The sequence below is a fragment of the Urocitellus parryii genome, chromosome 4, assembly GCF_045843805.1.
Source record: "Urocitellus parryii isolate mUroPar1 chromosome 4, mUroPar1.hap1, whole genome shotgun sequence".
Taxonomy (NCBI): domain Eukaryota; kingdom Metazoa; phylum Chordata; class Mammalia; order Rodentia; family Sciuridae; genus Urocitellus; species Urocitellus parryii.
The window spans coordinates 10,658,378-10,683,386 of NC_135534.1; the positions used below are offsets into that span (position 1 = coordinate 10,658,378).

At 48.7% G+C, this 25,009-nt stretch overlaps 1 protein-coding gene across 1 annotated transcript; it reads left to right on the plus strand.

Moving 5' to 3' along the window:
* Positions 1–651: 651 nt before the first annotated feature.
* Slc22a8 (solute carrier family 22 member 8) lies at positions 652–19,572 on the plus strand. Its single transcript, XM_026407588.2, has 10 exons — positions 652–984; positions 12,988–13,091; positions 13,642–13,796; positions 14,458–14,626; positions 16,686–16,809; positions 17,027–17,142; positions 18,071–18,285; positions 18,923–19,031; positions 19,180–19,383; positions 19,473–19,572. The coding sequence occupies exons 1-10, from the start codon at positions 652–654 to the stop codon at positions 19,570–19,572; spliced, it is 1,629 nt and encodes a 542-aa protein (XP_026263373.1).
* The last annotated feature ends 5,437 nt before the right edge of the window (positions 19,573–25,009 follow it).

The following is a 25,009-nucleotide window of genomic DNA, read 5'->3' on the forward strand; positions in this document are numbered from 1 at the left end:
TTCTTTCTGATATTCCAGCATGGAGGGTCCTAGCCCCAGGGAACAACCAAAAGTCAGGAGGCTTAGAGTTTAGGCTTGGGGAGGCCCTTCTTAACAGGCAGCCTGGGTCCTCTAGCCTTGTGTGTCTGCCTGAAACAATCAGGACGTCCCCACCCAACCCCACTATCCATCCTGCATAGCCAACATCCAACGCCGGTCCTCTTGGTACTTTCTGTGTGGCCTGCACTGTCCCATATATGCAGCCTGTGTGACCAGTCTAGCTGAGCACACACATTCACCCACAAGTGCACACATACAACACACGCGCGCAGAGTCACCCGGCTGAGCGTTTTATGCTCCAGCCTCAATGTACCTGTACCTGTAGACACCTCTACGCCCACACACCTGGGCACACGCCCACACCTGATATCCCCCATCTCTCCATGCACCTGGCTCATCCTTGTACATCCATACATGAATCTATGCACACACCTGAGCCCCCACATCTTACACATACAAACAGCACCACACACTCATGCTCACACACACATCTGGGCACGTCCTCATCCACATGCTTCTGCAGTCTTCCCCGGGCTCACATGCACACATCCACACACACCTCCCCCCCACCTGTTGCCTTGCCTACAGTTCTGGCTCGTCTTGCCTGGAACCATGACCTTCCCCGAGATTCTGGACCGAGTGGGCAGCATGGGCCCCTTCCAGTACCTGCATGTGACCTTGCTCGCCCTCCCAATCCTCGGCATGGCCAACCACAACCTGCTGCAGATCTTCACAGCCACCACCCCTGCCCACCACTGTCGCCCGCCTCCCAACACCTCTGCAGGGCCCTGGGTACTCCCCATGGGCCCGAATGGGGAGCCTGAGAAGTGCCTCCGTTTCGTACATCTGCCCAACACCAGCCTGCCCAATGACACCCAGGGGGCCACCGAGCCGTGCCTGGACGGCTGGGTCTACAACGCCACCAGGGACACCATTGTGACAGAGGTATGCCTGGCACCCCCTCTCCCTCAACTTACCTCAGGGACCCCCATGCACCCTTACTGCTCATGGACAGGAGAGAAAGCGGGGGGCCTAGCTTGCTTAGGGTTCCAGGACAGGATGCTGGGCTGGCAAAGAGCAAGGAGCTGGTATAGATGCAGCCAACCAAGAGGGCTGGTTTCTTCACCCAGAGGCCAACTTTTCTTCAACAGATGTTGAGAGCCTGTTCTTTGGACGGCACAGTGCTGAGCTCTTGGGATACATAAATGCACTCTCCCTGCTCCCGAGGGGTCTATATCCCAGTGGGGGTAGAAACAATTAGTACTTCTTCAAAGTACTTTGGCTCTGACCTTAGACGGTGACCTGGCTCTGGGCTGTGTGTGGGGGCAGGTGGGGATGGGCATTGGAGGAAGTGATCCTGGAGCTGAGACAGGAATGGTTGACCAGACCCTGAGGGAAAGGAGGAAGATTCCATCTGTGCAGAGGTCCCAAGGTGGGAGGGGTGTGGAAGAGGATCTCACGGAGCAAAGGGTTGGAATGCTCCTGAGCAGACCCAAGAAACATCCCGTCCACCCGCACAGGCACCCATGGGTTTGCCTCCCGGCACTCATTCCTCCATGGGTTTTGCTGACTTTCTCATCTGCCATGTCCAGGAACTACAGAGTTAAATCAGATTCTTCAATGAACTGGCAGGCCAGTCAGGGGATCGTGATAAGATGAAGATGAGGAAAGGGAGTTGCCATTTACTGAACATCTACTAACTCCAGGCGCATTTTTGGTGCTTTGCAGACATTGTCTCATTTGATTCCAGCAATGATCCTCTGTTAAGTGTGATTTCTATCTCCCTTAACAGATTTAACACACACACACACACACACACACACACACAGATTCAGAGAAGGAAAGTGATTGTTCAATGCCACACAACCAGCTTGTTTCAGAACTGGAATTTAAAGCAAAAGCCCATAAGAGGTCCAGGGGTTCATGAGAGTTCAGTGAGGGCAAAACCACAGGATTCAAGGGATGCTTCATGGAGCGGGTGGCATCTGAGTACAAGGCCCTCAAAGGCAGGATCCAGATTTTTGCCTCTGTAGAAGAAGTACCTTGCAAAAGCCTGGTTCTACCCTACAGATGTGGACTCTTAGAATCCCAGGAGATGTAGCCTCTTAGAGGGAAATATTATTATCTCCAGTTCACAGATGAGAAAACAGGTTCAGCCTGACTCCCTGACTTGCCTTTGCTGGCAGAGGGAAGTACTAGATTTGAATCCAATACTCTTTACATTCAGAGTCTCTGTATTATAATTCCTTTGTTTAATAAAAAAAATTTTGGTACCATGTATTGAAAGCAGGGGTGCATAAACACTGAGTCATACCCTCAAACCTCTTTTTACTTTGAGAGAGGGTCTGACTAAGTTGCTTAGGGCCTTGCTAAGTTGCTGAGGCTGGTTTTGAACTTGAGATCCTCCTGCCTCAGCCTCCCGAGCCACTGGGATTATAGGCATGCACCACCATGCCCAGCTAAATATTTACTTATTTATAAAGTACTTACTGTGTGCCAGACACTATTCTAAGCACTTTACAAATATTGATACTTTTAATCTTCTTGACAACACTATAGGATAGTTAGTATTCTAACCCATTTTTCAGATGGGGAAACTGAGGCATGGAGAGGTTAAGTAGCTTGCTCAAGGTTGCATTGCCAGTAAGTGGCAGACTGAGGTCCTGCACTCCGGCACCTGGGCCCAGAGCGGTGCTTCTGACCATTGCGTTAGCTGCTCTCAGAGCCCCTAGATTATATTTATTCCTGCTATGTTCACTTTTCCTCCCCAGCATCAAGCATAGCTCCTGAAATGCACCAAATATCCAAAAACACTTAGGAACAACACCTAGTGCTGAATACTGAGGAAGCCCCCCCTGCTCTCCAGGAGCCCACCTCCAGTGGGGACAGGTTCTCACCCCTTATGGGTAGTTTTGTGGGACATGCACACTTCCATGGCAGGGACTTTCAGCTGCTTCGCTCACCGCTGTATCTCTAACACCTGGAATAATGCCTGGCACAGAGGAGGTGCTCTGTGGAATAAATATTTGTGGAATGAATGAATATGTGCTTTGTAAACTCAGAGGGCTCTGGAAGCCCAGAGGAGAGGTTTCTATCCAGCCCAGAAGGGGGATTTCAGAGGGCTTGCTGGCGTCAGCAGTGCCTGCCCTGAGGAGAGGACAGAGTTAGGGGGCAGGCTGAAGTGGGCAAGTACATGCTAAGAACAAGGCACCATGTCGGGGGTCATATGCAAAGTCACAGATGCATGAAGAATGCAACACAGTCAGGATTGCAAGTGCTGGGAGCAAGTGGTGGGAATAGGGAGGCCCCTGGACATAGGACCCGGAAGGGCTGTAGAAAGGATCTCTGTATGTCACAAGGCAATATGGGGCCACTGAGAGTGGTGTTGCTAAGTAGGAGAGTGGCATGCCCAAACCTCCTTCTAAGAATTGTCACTTTGACTACACATCACAGAGTGATTTGTAGTCCATTTTAGTCAAGCAGCAGGGTGACACATTAGCAAGTTGCACAGGAATTCAGGAAAGAGGTGACAGAAGGAATGGTTGAGACTGAAGCGAGAGAGGTTGGGAGTTGGAATCAGTGGGACCTGATCACTGAATGGATGTGAGGGTGAGGAGCAGGAAGGAGCTGAAGATATGCCTGTAAGTTTCCTATGTGACTTGCCATAAGTTTCCCTGGATGACTTGCTGTGCATCTGGGAAGACAAAGAGAAGGAGTAGTCACCATCCCTGTCCTCACAAAACATGACCTAGCAAAGAAACAAAAAACCTACAAGGAACAGTTAAGTAGCACCATCACTAACATTTCCTGCGTGCTCACCCAGTGCCACACAGGATGCATGGTCCCCAGCCCACAATCTGTGAGACCAACCACGCTCACTGTACCCCCAGAGGGTGCTGGGTGAACAGGTCTACCCAAAGATCAGCTCCCCACCACACTTTGCAGCGGCTCCTCCAGGTCACGGAGTCTTTGCCGCCCATCTCTGTCATCGCAGTTCTGGATGTATAAATAGTGCTCAGTCAGTGCTCAATGAAGGACCTGCTCCCTCGCATAGCGGGATGCAGACACTGTTGGGAAGTGGCTTCCTTTCCAGGTCATGCCCCTGGCAGGTTCCTTGGTGGGGAAGCCTCACGAAGAACAGAGGTTGAAGACCTTGTACTCAGTCAAGTGTCAATTCATTCTGTGCCAGCCAAGTTCCCAGTCACCGTTCCAGTGACTGGACCAGTGTAGATCTACATCCCAAAGAGATGCAGAGGTCCCAGTCCTCAGGGTACTGCATCTTTCTCCAGCTCAGATCTCATTTAGCTCTGTATCAGAATCTAACTCCCTAGGGACTCTCTATGAGATCCCACTGGACAAGTCCAAATGTCCAGACCCAGCCAGCTGCTGGTATCTACACAGCAAGGCCAGAGCCCTCTAATTTTTCTGTTCATTCAGCCACAAACATGAATGGGGTTCCATCTGCTTGGGGTGGGGCAAAATGCAGTTCAGGCCCCCATGCGATAGAGGTAGAGCAGTGGCTGGATCCTAGCTAGGAGGCAGGGGACTGGATGCGGAGGGTAATGAAGAAGGCAGAGTTATTTGATAATGAGAGAGCTTGGTTCAGGTGACCCGATGAGCTTGGGATTGTCGAGTAAAGTCAGGCAACCAGAAATCACCTGACTCTACTGCCTATGAGGAATGTCACAATTCCAAGAAGTCTTGGTTTCCTCATCCATGAAAAGAAACAAGAAAGCAAGTGTGGAGATTAAAGGAAATAACCAAGAACAGCACTCAGCACAGGGCCTGGTTCTGCAAAGCATTCCATCAATGTCAGCGGCTGTTGCTGCTCTGTGGATGTTGATAGCGGAGATGTCTGAAAACGAGAGGATTAATCCCCACAGATGGTAGGGAGATCTTCCGGTAAAAAGGGGAGTCTGCTGTCTCAGCACTTCTTGGCTCACCCAGGTTCCCAGATTTGGCCAATCTTGATGACCCCCCTAGAGCTCCTCAGGTGGACCTGGTGGGTCACCTCCCCTCACTTCAGTCCCCTCATCTGTAGAATGGGGTGAGAGGACTGAGGTGGTGGAGAGGGCGGGCCCAGCACGGGGTCTGGACAGGGGAATGGAGGTGGTCTCCCTCCCCCTTCTGATCCCCTAAGCTTTCCTGGCAGGGGTGACCACGAATTCCTTTCTCTTGGTGCTGCAGAGACCAGAGACGAGGTCAGGATTTTTCAGAAGGAGCTTTACTGGGACATTAAGAGGAAACAAAGCCCTTTCTATTATGTCTGGAAAGCATGGAAGCCTAGATGCTGGGCCCTGGGTTCCCTGGAGCAGAGTGTAGCCCACAGCCCCACCCCATTGGAACCTCAGCTCCTATGACCCTGTGGGCCTGGGCCTGGATTTGCGTGAGTAAGATGCAGTCCTTTAAAGCCCCCAAGATTCCTTTCTGGGCCTTGAGCTTCCCCATCCTACCTCCAGGGCCACAAGAAGCCCATCCCCAGCATATCAGTGAGTCACTGGAGGCCCGGTCAGCTGCTAGAGAAGGAAGGAGCCTGCTTAAGAGGTCTCTTAGAAGTAGGTCTGTACCCTGGAGGTTCCCTCACAGAGTCCCCAGTCAGCCACTTCTGACTTCTCTCCATCCCCATCACCAAATCCCCAGGCTGCCCAGCTCCAGGGCACTGATCCATCTCATCTCCAGCCCCATTCCAGCTTCAGTCCCTTCTGGTGGCCCTCAGCCCTTTCACCTCTTTCCTAACCTCCCGTCTGAATCCTGGGTGAGGACTGGGAGCCTCACCCTGACCACCTTCCTGGCAGCATGACTCCCTGATCTAGAAAGTCCCTGATCCCATGCACAGGAGTCAGATCTCCAGGGTCAAGAACTCCCTCAAAGCTACTGAGCATTCCTTCTCTCATGACCCTGCAAACCAGGCACCACTGTCCCCACTTTATAGAGTAACACACTGGGCTAGGTCCAGAAGGGAGACTTTTCAGACATGATGGTTCTGGCCCAGAATCCATACCCTACCTCCTGCAGTACAGGTGTACAATGACATGAGACAATAATAATAAAAAAGGATATTATAAAGGCTGGGGCTGGGGCTCAGTGGTAGAGAACTCACCTGACACACCTGAGGCACTGGGTTCGATCCTCAGCACCACATAGAAATAAAATAAAGGTACTGCGTCCACCTACAACTAAAAAAAAATACATATTTTTTTAAAAAGGGTTGTGAATGGAAGGTCCACTGTTTTCCAGGTATAGTGCTGAGTGCTCTTCACTGAGTACGTCATTTACAATCCTGAGAAGCAGGTACCACGTACCTACAGGTACAGAAGAGGATGCTGAACCACAGAGAAGTTAAGTAGCTGTCTGAGGAACACATAGCTCTTAAGTGGCAGAGATGGAGCTCAAGTCTTTTTGATGCTCCCCAAGATACCTGGTTCAGCCATGTGGTGGTACATGCCTGTAATCCCAGCGGATCAGGAGACTGAGACAGGAGGATCATGAGTTCAAAACCAGCCTCAGCAACTTAGCAAGGCCCTAAGCAACTCAATGAGATCCTATCTCTAAACAAAAATACAAAAAAGGGCTGGGGATGTGGCTTAGTGGTTAAGTGCTCCTGGGTTCAATCCCTGGTACAAAAAAAAAAAAAAAAACCCTGGCTCATCCTCTTTGGCCCTTTGGCCCTAGTCCCAGTTTCATCTGGGATCTAATAAGGCACGGGAAAGCAGCTATTCTCCCCAAGGTCTGGCCTATTCCTAAAAGCCCCAATGTTAAGACAGGCTGTTTCCTTGCCCTAGCTCTAGGAAGAAGAGAGGGTGTGTGAGGTCCTTGCAGTCAGTTTTCCACTCCTCCTGCTGATCATGGTGAATGGCTTGTCCTGACCTTTGTAGCCTACCTTCTGCCTTACCCTCAGAAGGGGTCTCCTGGCCACTCTTCTTGCTGCTGCCTCAGCTTCTAAACCTCTTCTCACTTCATACTTTGGACCTTGACCAGATCACCGGCTCCTACCTTGACCACCCCCTCCAACCATGATTCCATCCTGGGCCATGCTGTTTTGTGGTGGCTCCAAACAACAGATGCCACGTCTTAAGCCTTTCTTCTGGCAGTTCAGTCTCAGGGCGCAGCCCACAGTGGGCCACTGGGGAGCTGTAGCAATAGGACATCAGCTGGGGGTTCATCAGACCTGAGTTTGAGTCTCTGCCCTAAAATAAACCAAGCAATGCTTGCACACATCATTTATCTTCTGAGCCTCTGGTTCTTCTAAAAATGGAGATAAAAATGGTGCCTATTTCATAACATTATTATGACATTACTCACAAAGCTTTCTCCTGAGCCATAGTAGTCCTTATCTCTCTTCCCTACCACCTTCCTGGTGCATCAGACCATGCCGGAAGATAGGGAAGTGAGCTTCCTATCCATTGCTTCCAAAAGCCCATTCCCTTGGGGCTAAGATAAAACTCCAAGAAAAGAAAAAATAAATAACATTAGACTAGGATGCTGAGAGCAAGGGTGCGATGTACAATTGTCCAAAGTTTATGAGAAGAATGAACCAAGGCCATGCCGAGGACTGGCTAGAAGCACCAGGAAGCTAGTAACTAGATCCCTCCAACCAGCAAGTTACCTCTCCCTCTCTGGCCTCATCAGAAAATATGCATGATAACCCAGGGTTATCATTATTCATTAAACAAATACTAACATTTACTATTACTAACTACTCTAATAGCTGCCAGGGATAAAAAGTCAAATGAGATGTTCTCTGTCCTCAAAGAGGTTGCGAACTACAGGAGAGGAAAACAAGTAAATAAGCGTGTAGAATGCTGCGTGATATGCACCTGCTGGAGGTAAAAATGGGGCTGCAGGGAGCTTAAGGAGAGACCAGGGCCACCTCACCTCTACTGAGAGTCTGGACATGCTTCTCGGGCATTTATCCACTTCATACCTATTTATTGGCCACCTTCTTGTGCCAGACATCCAGAAAAGAAGTTCCTGGCACTCAGAAAGGATGATCTTGACGTGAATTTCAAAGGATTGGCAACATGACCAGAGTAAGGGGATTGTAGCAAGTGTAAAAGCAAAGGGGAACCCATTGGCATTGGAGCTTTTGTTGAATCACAGTGTGACCTGATTAAATCCAAGGACTCCACCAGCCATGCATGGAGTCACAGTCAAAGGAAATACAAATCACTGTCTTTAATCGAATTTTCTGCCTCAGGTTTTCTTAACAGGGCCTTCTGAGGGGCTTTGCACAGCTAACTACACAGAAAGCATGCCAAAAGTCTCTCTAAATATCTTCCTCTCCCCCACATCCCAGGATGTCTTTAAAAACCTTTTCCACTCGCTCTGTATCTGGTTCCCTCATTACGATGCTCTTCTATTCCTAACCCCTTCCCCATTAGTGCCTATCAGGCTGGCAGATACTTCAGACATGCAGGAATCAGGCAGCATCCTTGTTTCCTCGGGCTGTCAGAACAAAGTACTACCAATTGGGGGCTTAAAACAACAGAAATCACATTGTCTCACAGATCTGGAGACTAGAAGTTCAAATCAAGGTGCAGCTGTGCTTTCTATAAAGACTCAAAGGAAGTCTGCTTCCTTGCCTCTGCTGGTTTCAGGTGGCTGCTGGTGATCCTTGGCATTCCTCACCTTCTAGATGCATCATGCCCACCTCTACTCCCTCCTAACATTCTCCTGTGTGTCTCTTCTCCTCTTAAAAGGACACTAGTCATGGCAGACTAAGGGCACAACCTACTCCAGTATGACCCCACTTTAACTCAGCTGATTATATTCTGCAACCCTCTTTGCAGATGAGGTCCCATTCTGAAGCAATAGAGGGTAGAACTTCAATGTGTCTTTCGGAGGGACATGATTCAACCCACAACAGTTTCACATCTCAGATCTGAGCCCCAGGGTCTGTGCAGCTCTACATGGAAGCCATAACCACATTTTTCTTTCTATCAGTTCTGATGAGCTTCATTAACCATGAAATCTCTGGAAATCTCCGGGAGCAATTTAGAGTGCATTGAAGTCCAGATTTTTTAATCTTTAACTATGCAGCACTCCTCCTCCTTAGCTTCAAGATTTCACCAAAGAGTGATAACCCTCCAGTACACAATTTTTCCATAGAAGTTTTTCCAGTCTGATTGTGAAAGAACCCTTCTCTCCTCACTGCCATGTGGCTGTGTAATTTGTACTAGATATAATCCATCCCGGTATGTACTCATTCTGGCAATGTTGGTCAGTTCTCGTGGAAAGTGGAGTGTAGACCATATGACCCCTTCTTTAGACCTCAGCAAACCTCTCATCATCCCTCTGTTCTTTCTGTGGAATTTTCACTTGTTCCATTCTACAAGTATTTATTGAGGGTCCACTATGTGTCAGGCACTGTTCCAGGCAATTAAAGTACAGTAGTGAACTAAACAGACTAAAAGTCTTCCCCTCATCAAGCTGACTTCTTGGGGAAGAAATAGACAATAAATTTTTAAAACAAAGAAAGAGAGGCAGTATGCCTGATGGTATCAAAACCATAGAGAAAATGAAGTTAGGTAGAGAGAAAGAGTTTTTGGAGGGGGGGATAATTTTAAATAGGAGGGTAAAGGAAGATCTCATTGAGGAGATAACATTTGAGCTTAGATCTGAAGGAGGTGTTGGAGGAAGCCAAGATCCAAGGAAAGAGCATTCCAGGTAAAGAGAAAGACGTATGCCAAGTCCTGGAAGCAGGAGCACGGCTGACAGGTGTATGGGACAGCGAGGTGACCAATTCATCCAGAGCAGAGTCTGAAAGGGAGCAGGAAGTAGGAGATGAGAGCAGAGAGACAACAGGGCTGTGGTGGGAGCAGATCTCACAGGGCCCCGTAGGCCTTTCAGGTTTCTAACCTGTTCCAAACATGACTCCGAGTTCATTCTGGAATAATATTTCTTGTAAATTTCTCAATGTTCTGGTAGAAACTAGCTCATGACAATTATTCTAAAGCCCACAAGATCACAAGTCCCATAGTAGAAGCCTAGACCCAGCAGATATGGTCTCAGACAGTGGAGCAGGTGGCAGCCTCAAACTAACACAAGCAGATCTGACATTGACCCTCTCATGATCCAAACAGACCCTCGATTTCTTAAGACACTAAATACTGTCAAGGTTAGATAAAAATCTAATTTTCATTTGCAACTTCTTGTGGGCTGTATGAGGAAAGGCTGTGCTGCTATTACAAAAGCGTCAATGACAATTCATGGCTTAAAAAAATACAGAAGCACTTCTCTTTTTCTCGTGTTAAGAGTTGTATTTCAGGCTGATGATGGTGGGTATGCTCTGAAGGGTCATTTAGGAACCCGGACTAACAGCAGTTCTGACATTTTCAACTCCACACTCCCAAAGTTGTTCCAGTTGTTGTCAAGGAGAGAAAGCATAGAAGTCCATGCCAGGGATTCCTGTTAAGTGAATGAGGTAGAAGAAACATGTACCTTCCACTCACATGTCATTATCAAGTACCACGTGCAGCTACAGGGTCACCTGGGAAATGTGCTATATACTATGGAAGAAGGGATGGATGAACTTATGTGGATAGTAAGCCTTTCCTCTAGATTTTCCTAAAAGGGTTTTATACAGCACATGCCACAAATTAATGTCTGTCTAGACATCCACGGGCCTGCTCCTTCCCATGCACCCTCACTTCCTGATTTACCTTCCCCCACACACACAACACACACACCATCAGACTCCTTCTCTGTTAGAAGGGACACCAGGCTTGCTGGCCATGCTGGGCCACTCTGGGACAGCTGAAAGACCTGGAATCTTCATCCAGCCCCATCCTCCCTCACTTCCAGCAGAGGAAAGTAGACAAGAGTTCCCTGGGATATGTGGTTCTCCCCCACACTATTCTATTTCCAAAACATTCTAGGGAGGCATTGCTAATGAATAAAATTCTCCACTTCATTATACAAATAATTCAGGATGGCTGGGGCAAAGGGTGTGTGTTGGGGATTAGCAGGAGATTAGAGCAGACAGGTAGGCTAGGGCTTAGAAACCTGCCAATAGAGCTTTACTCAAAGGGCAAGAGGAAGCCAGCAAGTGGTTCTGGCAAGACAGAAACCTGGTTGGAACTGGTGTTGTAGAAAGCCACTCAGGTTCTCAGAGAAGGAATGGAAAAGTGGGGATGAGAATAAAGGAGAGGCGAGAAGGTGGCACAGTAATTCTCTCTGGGCCTCAGTCTTCTTGTCTATAAAATAGGGATGATATTAGCTCCTACATAATAAGGTACCTAGTGAGCCCTCAGTAAGCATCAGCTGTCATTATTAATCCAAGGAAAGAAGGTGAGCCCCACACTAAGGCAGCTGTAGTAGAAAGAGAAGAATCCAGATTCAGGAAATATATTATTTTTAAAATAAGAAACTTGAGAGTCAGACAATTGTGGGGTTGGGAGAGAGGAGGTGGAGTTGAGAGAGGGTTACCATCATCATTTCCCTTATATGTGAAATCTAAAGAAAGTTGAATTCCTAGCCAGATTTGGTGGTGCATTCTTATAACTCCATCTACTTGGGAGGCTGAAGCAGGAGGATAGCAAGTTCGAGGCCAGCTAGGCAAATTAGTAAGACCCTGTCTCAAAAAGAAAGAAAGAAAAAATTAAAAGGACTAGGGATGTAGTTCAATCCCAGTATTTAAAAAAAAAAAAAAGAAAGAAAGTTAAATTGCTAGAAGTGAGACTAGAGTGATGGTGGTCAAAGGCCTTGGGGGAGGTGGAGGGAGTGAGTAGATGGGGTTATTGGTCGAGAGATACAGACAGCACCAAGTTTCAGCTGGACAGAGAGTAGGTTTTAAGATCTATTGCACAGCAGGGTGACAACAGCCAATAATAACACTCTGTATAGTTCAAAATAACTAAGATGAAATTTCAAATATCTCATCACATAAAAAAAAGTCAACTGGGCTGGGGATGTAGCTCAGTTGTTAAGAGTTCTTGCCTCACATGCACAAGTCCCCCCGAGTCTGAGATGTGGGTGTGACATGGTCCTGGGGTGTTTTCAAGTAGGCAGCAGAATCTCCTGGTCTGGAGGCCGGAAGAGAGGTTGGGCTGCAAAGACGGATTTGGGATCTTCTGTGTAAATAAAAATGGAAGCCATCAGAACAGAGAGCATATGTGGGGAAAGCGGACAGAGAAGAGGATCCAGGAGGTGCCCTGGGAGGGCTGTAAGGGCTGGGAAGAGAAAAAGGTGCTGGGGAGGGAAAGGAGGACTGGTGAAGAGCAGGGGGGTGGGGGGCAGAGGGAGAGGTCAGCAGTGCCCATGGTGCCGAAGGCCAAGCCAGTTCAAGATACAGAAGATCCCATTTTGTTAGTGAAAAGGGAATCACAGGGGCTTTGGGGAGTGCAGCTTCAGGGGCTGGTGGGGACAGAATTGAGAACCAAGTAGAGATAAGAACAGGGAGATGCAAGGGAGAAGAGAAATAAAGTGGATGTGGAAAGGAAAGAGGCTTTAAATTGCAGAGATTTGAAGACACACGAATGTTGGGGAGGAGTAGGAGACAGGGAGACTGAGGAAGGGGGATGGAGGGAAGTGGTGAGGCTACGGCACACGACCTATGGAGGAGAGAGGGTGAGGCCAAGGGTCCAGGCAGTGGGACTGGCCTTGGGTGTCAGTGGGGAGGGGAAGAGGCAAATAGTCACAGGGATATGGGCAAGCTTCGAGGGAAGGAGGCAGGAGGCTGGGACAGATCTGGATGGAGCAGCTGAGAAGACTCGAAGCCATGTGACACGCCACACATGCTTGAGAGATGTTGTCATGACACAATCATGGATCAGGGACCCCCAAGCCCAGGCAGACCCAATAAGCCTCCCAGCCAGGTGGAAAGAGGAATTGGTGCTTGGGAGGTAGGAGCCAGGTTCGGGGAAGCCAAGCCACGGTGGTGGGAGTGGGAGCGTGGGTCAGAGGCAGGTCTGCGCTGAGCTAGCCTGGCCCTGCCTCGTTCCCGTGCAGTGGAATCTGGTGTGCAGCTCCGGGAAACTGAAGGAGATGGCCCAGTCTATCTTCATGGCAGGCATCCTGATTGGAGGGCTCGTGCTTGGAGAACTGTCTGACAGGTGAGAGCTGGGCACAGCCCACGGTGGGGGTGGGGGGAGCAGCCTCTCCCCACTCTGTTCGGCCCATGCCCTCTCAAAGAGGAAAAGATCTGGGAGAGATAGGAGAGATGGGCCTCTCTGGGGGGCCTTGGGCAAGTTCCATTCCTTTCTAGGCCACAGCCTCCTGTCTGCCCCAGAGCCTTACAACTTAAGTCTTGGGGCCTCCCCACACCCAGAGGCCTCCAAGTTTCTGGACACATTATCATGATTGCACAAAGGCAGTACAGATGGACTACTTAGAGATAAGTGGTCTTTTGACCCCTGCTCAGTCAGCTAAGTTAGGGTTGGAGGAGATAACTCATTAACTCAACACCTTAACCTCAAACTTGTTGAAAAACAGCAATTACAGCAAGGATTTGTCTAGGGAAGGAGTTATGTGTTCTACCTGGTCCTTGAGCCGCAGTGGGGAGGCAAAGGAGGGGTCCAGCCCTTTGCCCCAAAGCCTGCAGAGTCACTCATCTTGGCAGGCACACGGTGGCTAACCTGGCCCTTCCTCTCCTTTGAGCTGCAGGTTTGGCCGGAAGCCGATCCTGACGTGCAGCTACCTACTGCTGGCAGCCAGCGGCTCAGGCACAGCCTTCAGCCCCACCCTCCCCTTCTACATAGTCTTCCGCTTCCTGACGGGCTTCAGCATCTCAGGCATTGTCCTGAGCACGGTCATCTTGAGTGAGCCACAGGGGGCCATGGAACTGGGTTTGGGGGTGGGGGTCACCAGCCAAAAGCTGAGAAAGCAGGTCTGAGCCTGGTTCAACCAGAGGACTCCCTGGGATCTTGGTCAAGGTGCTGCCCCTCTCAGGCCCGCAGAGGCCCGCTCTGAACATAACTGCCCTAAGGCATAATAATGGCAGCTATCCATCTGAGGACTTACCCTGAGCCTGGCACTCCACTAGGTACAGTCACGTTTCGCCCATGGGCAGGAGTGAGTAATGCTGTTATTTATATTATAAAGATGAAGAAACTGAGGCAAAACAAGGGAAGCCACCTGTCCCTGGAAAGGCAGTGGTCAAGAGAGTGACCCAGAGGGGCTGGAGATGTAGCCCAGTGACTGAACACCTGCCCACCTTAGGCAAGGCCCTGGATTCACTTCCCAGCACTGCAAAAAATTAAAAAATAAAAATAAAAAAGAGTGCGAACTGGGAGTATACAGACCATGGTTTGAGTCTGACCTCTTTGGACCTCAGGTGCAGCATTTGCAAAGTAGGGATGGTGAATCCTTAGGATCAGGAGCAGGTCAAATAGCTATTGGAAAGTAGGAGCTGGTACCCCTTCACAGGGAGGTGCCTGGGCCCTAACAGGAGCTAATCTGATCCCTGGACTCTTTCCACAGATGTGGAATGGGTGCCCACCTGGATGCGGGCCATCTCGTCGACAGCATTTGGGTACTGCTACACCACTGGCCAGTTCATTCTGTCTGGCCTGGCCTATGCCATCCCCCAGTGGCGTTGGCTACAGTTAACAGTGTCTGTTCCCTACTTCATCTTCTCCCTGTTGTCCTGGTATGTGGTCCTCTCCTTTTCTCCTCCCTCCTCAGCTTAACCTGGCTCAACTCTGTCTATCCCCAGCACCCCAGTCCTAGAGGCAAGGAAGAGCACCGAGGGTGGGGTAGTTCCTAAGCAAGGCATGCTGCAGGAAGGAGCACGGGAGGGCTCTTGGGGCTGCCTGCAGATGAAGAAGGGGGTGAGTTGAGATGGATGGGATGGAGCCAAGCTCTGAAGAGCACAGAAGTCCAGGGAGGCTTCAACTTCATGTGGAGGGAGACAGAAAGATTTCTGTGGGGCTTTCAAGCCTAGCCAATGTTCTGTTTGTGAAAGAATGGTCCCACGTGGGTGGGGACAAGCAACAGAAAGGAAGGAACTATGCGGGCAGGAGGATTCTGGGGAATAAATATGAGAAACACTTTGAAGGAAGAATCTGCAGGATTTGGGATGTTCCGGATTTGAAGTACAAAGAGTAGGAATGTCCAAAGAGAAACTCTGGCCTGGGGACAGGAGTGTGTGGGTACAAGGCACAGAGTGATCAGAGAGCTCATTATCAGCATATAGAACCTAAGCCCACACTGAGAGACAAGAAATGAGTCTCTATAGCTCACTGTTGAAGCCAACGTACTGAAAATCACAAATGAGCCCAGGAAAAGTTATGAAATCTTGCAGCAGTTTTTTTTATTGAACATTTATCACATATAAGGCCCTATTCACCATAGACATCAGCCCACATTGTCTCTGTTTTTCATGGCATCTCCCAAGGTTACTTGGAAAGGTGAAGAATTGAGATAGAATCTCAACTTGGAAATAAATGTAGCCCTTCGAGGGTTGAGATCTGGGGATGACAGAGCAAGAGAGATGGTCAGAGGGCCCAGGGAGGAGCCCAGAGGCACATCCACAACCTCAGATGGGAACAGAGTAGGAGTAGTCAAGGTTAGGAGAGAAAATAGGAGCAGGTGTCAGCAGAGAACAGTCAAGGGCTCAAGCCACTTCACTGTGTGACTTGGGGCAAGTTTTCCTACTCTGAACCTCAAAATTTCTTAGATAAAATAGGAATACTGTTAGCCAGAGTTTTGTGATTCTGGTCCACAGGAAGCCTCACTAATTGGAAGCCATTGCCACCATTATTCTCAGGGAGAGAAGAAGAGTTCAGGTCCTGCCCATGGCCTGTGGGTTCTTGATAACCTTGGGGACAGCAGACTCAGAAGATTGCCAGAGCAGAAACCAAAACCACAAGACCATGAAGGTAGATAGCAATAGGCCCAGGAAGCCACCACCATCAGCTGAAACCAGGAGACCAATATCAATTTCCAAGGACCTCACCAGAGCTAGGCTCTGAGAACCTTTGGAGGTCACAGCTGGAGCTCACCCTACTTTGGACCAGCCTTTTCCAAACACCACTCCTTTCTCCTCTTACCTTGTCCTCCATTTCTCTTCACCTAGTCCCTCAGGTGACTGTTCAGCATAAGTCAACCCCAAAAGCCCGGACTGGGACACAGTTGAGTAGCACGCACACACACACCCTGCACACTATACACACACACACACACACACATATTGTTGGTCCTTTGCAGAGACAAAGAATCCTCCAGCCCATTCCCTAGGCCACAGCCCTCACCTTGGCCTAAAATCTCCTTCCCAAGCTTCCCCGAGACTGCAACCCTGACCTTTCTGCAATAAAGAGATAGAAAATTCAGCCCAAGGAAAGCTGGAGAGGTGCACGTGCAGGACCCTCCATGTGTCCAGCCTTGAACATGCCATCCCCTCCCCAGGCTCCACCTGCCCTAGCCTAGGGCCTGGGGCTCTCAGCCAAGGAAGACACCCAACAACAACAAGACACTCAGGTGGGGGGCAGAGGAAAGTCTCTTCCAGAAGGGAAAGAAGAGAATACTGGAATTTGTGCTGGCTACAAGCAGCCCAGGTGCAAAGTTGGGCCAAGTTTAAATTCCATGGAATTTGCCATCAGGCAGCTCAGGTTTCTAGACTTCCTACCCTTTGGCCCTGGCTGCTGATGTTCTTCCAGCCTCTCACTCTGGAGTGGGAGGAGCAACTGTGACTTGACTCTGGCCCCCAGGTGGATACCAGAGTCTATACGCTGGATGGTCCTAAATGGAAAGTTCTCCAAGGCCCTGAAGACACTCCAACACGTGGCTGCCTTCAATGGCAAGAAGGAGGAGGGGGAAAAGCTCAGCTTGGAGGTAGGGGCAGAGAGAGATTTTAGTCAGGGGCAGGACCCTGTGCTCTGCTCTAGGGCTGCCCTCCACTCACTTCTGTTTCCTACGGTCACAGCCCACATCCCATCTTATCCCCTAAATTAATTCTTCTAGTGGGACCAGGTTTGTGCTTCTCTCCCTTCCTTTCTTCTGCCCACCAGCTAGTCCACTAATAGCACCCCTGCCTCTCCTCTGTCCCAAGGAGCTGAAGTTCAACCTGCAGAAGGACATCTCCTTGGCCAAGATCAAGTATGGCATAACTGACCTGTTTCGGATACCCATCCTGCGCCATATGACCCTCTGTCTTTCCCTGGCCTGGTAACGTACCATCGCTCTCTCCCATACTTGCCAAGGAAGGGGTGATGAATAGGCCTCCAGTAGTCTCACATAAGGGCAATACCTAGGGCATCTGCAAAAGAGGTCAAGGGGGTACCTCCCCTGAGCACCACAGTCCAGACTCAGTCCCAGATATCTGCTGCATCCCTGCCCCACAGCCACATTCAACCAACAGGGTGTGCTTCCCTCTAAGGTCATACAAACGGCCTCCACCCCCAGGGTAAATGCACTAGTACATCCCAGCAATGGCTGTTTCCCCAAGACTGACTCTGGCATTGCCACCCTCTGGCCCAGCTCTGCCCTCTGGAACCCCACAGAGCAAGGCTGGCCCTCTGGACTTCAGACTTGCAGACAGAAATTATGTGTCTCCCAAGTTTTCTCTTCTGTCTGACATTTACAACTTCCTCAAAACCCTTTCTGTGACCTGGTGGTGAGACCACTCTCCATCCTGACCATCTCCATATGAATAGTAATGAACTTGTCCAGCACCCTACAGAAAGGATTCCACAGTTCCAAGAGGGGAAGGAGAAGCACTTGACCCTGTGCACAGCTCGACTTTTACCTCCTCAATCCAGATGTTCAACTGCTTCCTACCAAGAAAGATTATTTATTGCCTCCTTTGGTCTCTGACAGTCCCTCCAGTCCCATTATTCTCTAGAGAATAATAAGGGCACCTGTGCCATGACACCCTCAATCATGCCCATGTCAGACATGCCAATCAATCCCAGCACGTTTGCACTGAATGTAGACGCAATCTCAGAAACCTCAAAATTGCCTCAAGTACTCCCACCCATCAGTTGCAAATGGTACAAGAAATGAAACTCTTCACCATTCTGGTGACCCAGTGATCAGAATGGGAAGAGGCCTCAGCCTGGCTGCAGATGTTAACCAATCCCTCTCTGTCCCTCAGGTTTTCCACTGGTTTTGCCTACTACAGCTTGGCTATGGGGGTGGAAGAATTTGGTGTCAATCTCTACATCCTCCAGATCATCTTTGGCGGGGTCGACATTCCAGCCAAGTTCATCACCATCCTCTCCATAAGTTATCTGGGCCGGCACATCACTCAGGCCTTTATGCTGCTCCTGGCAGGAGGGGCTATCTTGGCTCTCATCTTTGTGCCTTCAGGTAAGAGGCTGGGGCTACCCCAGAACCTTCTGGAAGAAGATGCCACAGGCTAGAAAGTGGGTGACCAAGACTCCAACTCTGTTGGCTCTGCCTCTTATTCACCATGTTGCCTTGAGGTCAGGTCTCTCTTCTAGAAAATAATTCAGTTAGACTAAATGATATCAAATCTCTTTTCCAGATGTCACTAGGACTGGGCAAAATATGGTAGAGTCTGAATAGTGTGAGGAATTGCTTAGGAACAGAGCATGTCCTGGGTTCATCACTGCAGAGAATGATCTGAAATGGGGAAACAAGAGAGTCAATCCATGAAAAACACCCCAGTATAAACTTGGAAAAATCACTTTTATTGTATTTATGTTTACTGATGCATGTACATCCTTCCAAAAGAACTTGAGGTATTTTAGAACAAGAACAAGTTTAAGTGGGAATAGGAATTGGGGCCAGGGGAAAACACAAACACAGCAGGACATGTGTCAAGCATGCAAAGCATTAGGAATAACAGAGGGGCTACTACCTTTAGGTTGGGGTCTGAGCTTACTGGCCACCAAAGCAAAAGAGGAGGCAAAGTCTGCTAAATAATAAGAATACTTGAGTCCTCCTTAACTCCAAGGCCCTCTACATTTTCTTCCCTCTGCAGACATGCAGATCCTGAGGACAGCGCTGGCTGTGTTTGGAAAGGGATGCCTGTCTGGCTCCTTCAGCTGCCTCTTCCTCTACACCAGTGAACTCTACCCCACAGTTGTCCGGTAGGTGCTGGATTTGGGAAAGGCCCAGCCAAAGGATACAGGGCCAGATGGGAGTGTAGCATCCTCCTACCCCCCAACCCAGGTGTCCCAAGGCCATCCTTTAAGAACCCCACACACAGGCTGCCAACCCTGCTCTAAACCCCCCCAGGCAAACAGGTATGGGCATTAATAACCTGTGGGCCCGCGTGGGAAGCATGCTAGCCCCACTGGTGAAAATCACGGGTGAGGTGAAGCCCTTCATCCCCAATGTCATCTACGGGACCATGGCCATACTGGGAGGCAGTGCTGCCTTCTTCCTGCCTGAGACTCGCAATCGGCCCCTGCCAGAGACCATCGAAGATGTGCAAAACTGGTGAGCTCTCCGCTTCTGGCCCCCACCAGGGCTCCTCCTGGGGAAAACAGATAAGGGCTCAAGTCTTTTCCTGAACTTTCTGTCTCTAGGCGCCATAAAGGAAAGGCGAGAAAGCAGGAGCCAGAAGCAGAAAAGGCATCCCAGAGGATCCCTCTGAAGCCTTGTGAATCAGGCCAGGACCCCAGCTGAGGACAAGGGACCCCCCTTTCCCAGTCCTCCAGAGACTGATCCCAGCCAGGATCCTGCCTGCCTCTGGGCTCCATGGGTACCCTGGAGGTTGGGGGGAGGGCCAGGATGGGTCCATGCTCCCAGGAAAAAGCCCTCGGAGAAGCCAGTGAAGGCATCTCCACCACCACCTCCTTCACCAGAGTCCCCATCCCATCCCTGGCCAGTCCCAAGTTCGGGCCACACCCCTGCACTCATCCTCCCTGCCATTCTCTGTCTATCCTTTTTCTACTGTGTCCCAGCCTTCCCCTGGTGTCCCAGCCTTGCTCTCCTGAGATCCCCTGAATCACTGCTAATAGTTTCTCCTTCTTGTCCCCAATTCTTTTCTTCAATGGGAAATTTCAATAAACAGCAGTAAAGAATTTAAACCATGCCGCTCAGAAATGGAGGTAAGGAAGGAGACCCGTACCATGTGAATATGAGAGCACACACGTCTGTCCATCTGTGCATGAATGTACATACAGATATGGACACCTGGTTATATGCAAGTTGGGTAGATGTGAACATGTGCAAATGTCCTAGTCTGTGCTGTTATGACAGACTGCCAGAGGCTGGGTACTTTATAACAATATTAGTTTATTGTTTACAGTTCTGAAGGCTGGGAAATCCAAGATCAATGCACCAATATTCAGTGTCTAGTGAGGCCCTTTTTGCTTCTTCCCCATGTGTCAGAATAATGCAAGGGCAGAAATCCAAATCTGGGAACAGAGCTATGTCTGTCAGCTTTCCGTCACTATGAGCAAATACTTGAGATGAAAGCTTAAAAGGAAGAAAAATTTATTTTGGCTCATAGTTCAGAGGTTTCAGTCCATAGTCACTTGGCCCCCTTGCTTTGGGGCCAAGGCAGAACATCTCAGCTGGAAACACGTGGTGGAACACAGCTCACCTGACGAACACCAGGAAGCAGAGAGAGAGGAAGGGGACTCAGGGGCACACCCCCCGACCCAACTTCTTTCTACTAGGCTCCACCTCCTAAAAGTGCCGCCACCTACCAATAGTGCCGCCACCTACCAATAGTGCCATTTGCTACATCCAAGCCTTCAACACATGAGTCCTTGGGGGACATTTACCATCTAAACCATAACAGGATTCCTATGACTTCATCACTTCCCAAAATGTCCTGCCTCTTAATACCACCACAACAGGGATGAAGTTTCAACATGAGTTTGGGGGACATTCAGACCGTATCAGCATGATTGTGCAAGTGCTTTGAGGTATGTGCCCATCTGACCTGTGCTTGGAAACAGTGTGTGTCTCTACATGTTCCTCTTACACGTGGGAACAGATGATCAAACAAGCCCAGAGTGGCTGCAAACAGAAGCTGGGGCCCTTACAGTCTTGACTGTCCTCCCCTGTGTGTCTCAATACCTGATCCATGACCCAACCACAGGCCCAGTGCTATCAGTTTTATCTCCTATTTAACTGAGACCATTGCAGCCATGGCAGAATGCTATTTCTGCCGCACTATTCCCTGGTTCTCTCTAATCACAGCAAAAGGCCTCAGGCTTCTTCCATCTTAACAAAATCCAAAAGCCTCCCTGGAAGCCAGAACTCCTTCCAGGGGCCACACTGTCTCTTTCTTCTCTCTAAAGCCACACCTCATAAGGGAGAGGCTGGGTACTTTGTAACAATATAAGTTATACATTGCCTCCTCCACATCTCCTTTCTAACTACATTCACCTCCCCATACACTCCAGCTCCCGCCCCCTTCTTCTCTGACACTGCTTTCATTAGGGACACTCATCATCTCCCTGTGCTGCATCCACACCTCACTGAGTGTTCGCAGCTCCCTCCCATGAACTGGCTGCTCCTTCTTATGTTCTTCAAAGTTTCTGATAAATGAGAGTCAGTTGGTCACTTTGTCTGTCCTGCCCCCACTCCTTCTTCAAAGGTCTGCTAGTCAAACAGTTTCATGACCTTCTACTTCTTGTTGTGACTAACTAGACCAGAAGGCACTCTAGATCCAAATCTCATTGATCACATGCTCCCTCTTGGTCTGAGATCTGAAGTAGAATGTATTAGTCTGTTTCCTGTTGCTGTAACAAAATTCCCAAGGCTGGATACCTCATAAAGAAAAGAGCCCTATTTATCTCACAGCTTTGAAAGCTGAAAGTCTCAGATGAGGTAGCCCAATCCATTTAGCCTCTGGTAAGGACCCCAAGGCAGATGACAACACAATAGTGGGAACACATGTAGATGAGATCTCTTGATAAGACAGAAAACCAGAGATTCAGGGGCCAGAGTTGTTGTTTTTATAAAAACCAGCTTCTGTGGGAACTGGGGTCCTGTAAAAACTATATTAATTCCTTCTGAAGGCAACACCCCAGTGACCACCAGTCTCTTAAAGGTTTCATCACCTCCAAACACCACTAAGGACCAGTCTTCCAACACATGCAACTTTGGGGGAGAAATCACATCCAAACCATAGCAGAGGGTTCCATCCATCTCTTAGTGCTTGCTTTGGGAAGGCAGGTTAGCATAAATTTGGGCTGGCTCAGAGCACAGAAAGACAGTAGCAAAAAGAGCAGAACAGAGATGCACAGAGAAAAAGAGGCTCCATGGACCCAGACATTAAAAAAAAATGACAAGACTATTTATAATGGTTTTTACTGAATTCCAAGTCCCTGTTCCTTATCAGCCCTGGATGCACTATCTGTCACTGAGTTCTGTTAAGAAGCCCTGAATTCTCCAAATAAATTTCTCTTCTTGTTTAAGCTGAAGGAGTTTTGTTCCTCATTACTAAACAATTCCAAAAGCAGCAATTCTTCCTCTATCATTTCTTAAGCACTGACGTCTCTCAGAAATCTTTCCCCAGGACTTCTGCCTCTCACATTCCAATGGAAATATAATATGAGCCATCTGTATAAATTTTCATTGAAATTTCCTAGCAGCCATTTTTTTAAAATGAAAAGAAAAAGATGAAAATCATTTTAATAATATACTAAATATGAAAAATACATTTTACTCAGCCTAACACACCTAAATATTACCATTGCAACATCAATCGATATAAAAGTTATTAATGAAATAGTTTGTAGTTTTAAGTTCATACTAAGCCTTCAAAATCTGGTATGTATTTTACACCAACAGCATAGCTTGATTTGGACCAGCCCAATTCAAGCACTCAGTAGTGGCTCTTGACTACCATAATGGACAACTTCAACATACTCCGGAGATTGATTGTCAACCACAGAGCTAATGACTACTCTCAAATCTGTATTTAGATATTTGAAAGAGAGCCTAATAAATGCAAAAAAGATTGTATTGCATCCCTGCCTCAATCTTTTGGTGACTTCCCATTGGGATGAAGTTTAAACTCTCTTACAAGACCCAACCCTCCTCAACAACTTCAGTTTTTAACACCCTCTACCTTGCACCCTAAAACTCAATCTCATCCAATTTCTTTGGTCTAGGGTCTGAAAAATAGAGTTTATTAGTCTGTTTTCTGTTGCTGTAACAAAATTTCCGAGTCCACCAGCAGTGGACTTCTCCCCATCCAACCTCCTCTATACTGGGTTAACCCCAAGTCATCCTTAAGGCCTCAGCTTGTATTGCTTGTTCCAAAAAACCTTCTGTGGCTCCCCAGAGCCTGGGTTAGGTGCCCTAGTTATCACACGCTGAATCGTGATTGCAACTGTATCTTAGTGTGCGTTTTCCCAGAAGCAGACCACCACAACAAGGATCTGAATGTGATTTGCTTATTTGGCAGGCAATCCAAAGGAGCAGGAAGTAGGGGAGTAAGTCAGGGAAGGGACAGGTGACCAGCCTGTCACCCAGCCACACAGGAAAGGGTGCTTTTCATGATGCTTATTGCACCTAGTCAAGGAGACTAGGAAACTTCCTAGTTACATGATCAAGACTTAGAATCAATTGGCTTGCTGGTCAGAATACCCCACCAAATCTTCATTTCTCCTTTTCTCCACCAGTGCTGGTTCCCCTCCAACCTCAGCTCCTCCTCTGCCTCTCCCTCCCCTGTACTACAGCGGGGACTCCAACTGGCTCAGTGAATCCCATGAGGCAGAGTCCTCATGGGTCACTGGTCTCATACTAGACGTCAAGTGGCAGTCTTCAGATGGATTTATAATGCCTCCACTGTCTGCCAGCCAGGATAGCCTAGGCACAAGGCGCAAAGCTCAGTTTGGTCAGAATTCCTTGCTCAGAAGGTTGCTGTGGGGTCAGCAGCACGTGGAGTCTGCTGAACTCTTGGGGTCATTTCAAACTCGTGCTGGGCGGGTTTGAGCAAGAGTGCTTTATTTGATCTGCAAATTATTTATTTGAAAAGTCTCACAAAGTAATCAAAATCATATGTAGTTCATACTTTAAATCCACAGAACAGAATAAAGTTGTACAAAGTCAATACTTATCCCAGAAAATGAGAGAGCGTGATGGTGGCTAGCATAGTGAAAGAACAGCAGAGTTGAGCGAGCTGGGTTCTATACAGACAAACTTCTTGCCTGTTCTGGGTTCTGGTCTCCTTATCCACATAGTGAGTTGTTTTTACCTGAATCACACCTTTCAGCTCTGATGGTGTGTGACTCTGTGGCTCTGGAATAATAGGAAATTCCCAGGTTTGATGCTTTCCGACTGAACACAGCCAGAATCTAAGTCCACGTGCCAGTTAGCCCAGGGGAATCCAATTCTAAGTTTTTAGTGATTCAGAAGGTCCCCAAGGGATAACTCCCAGCTCTACAAATCATTTGCCATGGGAGCGTTTGCATCAGAAGCGCTCCTTGAACTGGGAGGCTGCTGGGGAATCCCTCTGTTACTCTAATGATCCTGGGAGCTGAGCACAATGATCCAAACCACAATTCAGTCCCTGGAGCCTCCAGTGGAACCTTTTCTGGACTCATCCAGGCTTGGAGCCGGTCAGGGACTGAGAAGGGAGTTCTTCAAGGCAGGGTTAGGCACAGGTTTGGAGAAGGAGGGTGCTTGCAAGGGCCCATCACCCCTGCTGCTCCCAGTACTCCACCTACTCCCCCTCAGGGGTACCAAGTCCTGGCAGGAGATTGGCCCTGCAGCCCCCAAGCTGTTTGTCCAGCTGTCCTCGCATCCCCAGGCCACAGGCTCTTATATACCTTGGCCTGGAGAATGTTGTCAGGCATCTGGACACTCACTGGACCCAGTCCAGAACCAACAGTGGGTGGGAAGGGGAGGCTAGCTGAATCACGTCCCCCTTTGGTTCTCCCCTATTCTCTTCTGTACATGCAAGGACAGATAATCTAAAACCCTTTCTGTGGAGCAGTCTACGCCTCTGGAGCAGCAGTTTAGAACCCAGCTTTGGAGTTAGAAAAGTTTTGAACTAATCTGAGCATTGTGTATCCCAGGGTCTCAATGGACAATGGAACTACACAAAAGTACAATTTACATAAACACAGCATCTTGATTTACACTACTTCCCATC

Excerpts from the sequence above, each read along its gene's own strand:
- Slc22a8 (XM_026407588.2), top strand. The coding sequence starts at position 652 with ATGACCTTCCCCGAGATTCTGGACCGAGTGGGCAGCATGGGCCCCTTC. Across the intron at positions 13,797-14,457 it reads CCTGAGCACGGTCATCTTGA|ATGTGGAATGGGTGCCCACC; the intron begins GTGAGCCACAGG and ends CTCTTTCCACAG. Across the intron at positions 14,627-16,685 it reads ATCTTCTCCCTGTTGTCCTG|GTGGATACCAGAGTCTATAC; the intron begins GTATGTGGTCCT and ends TCTGGCCCCCAG.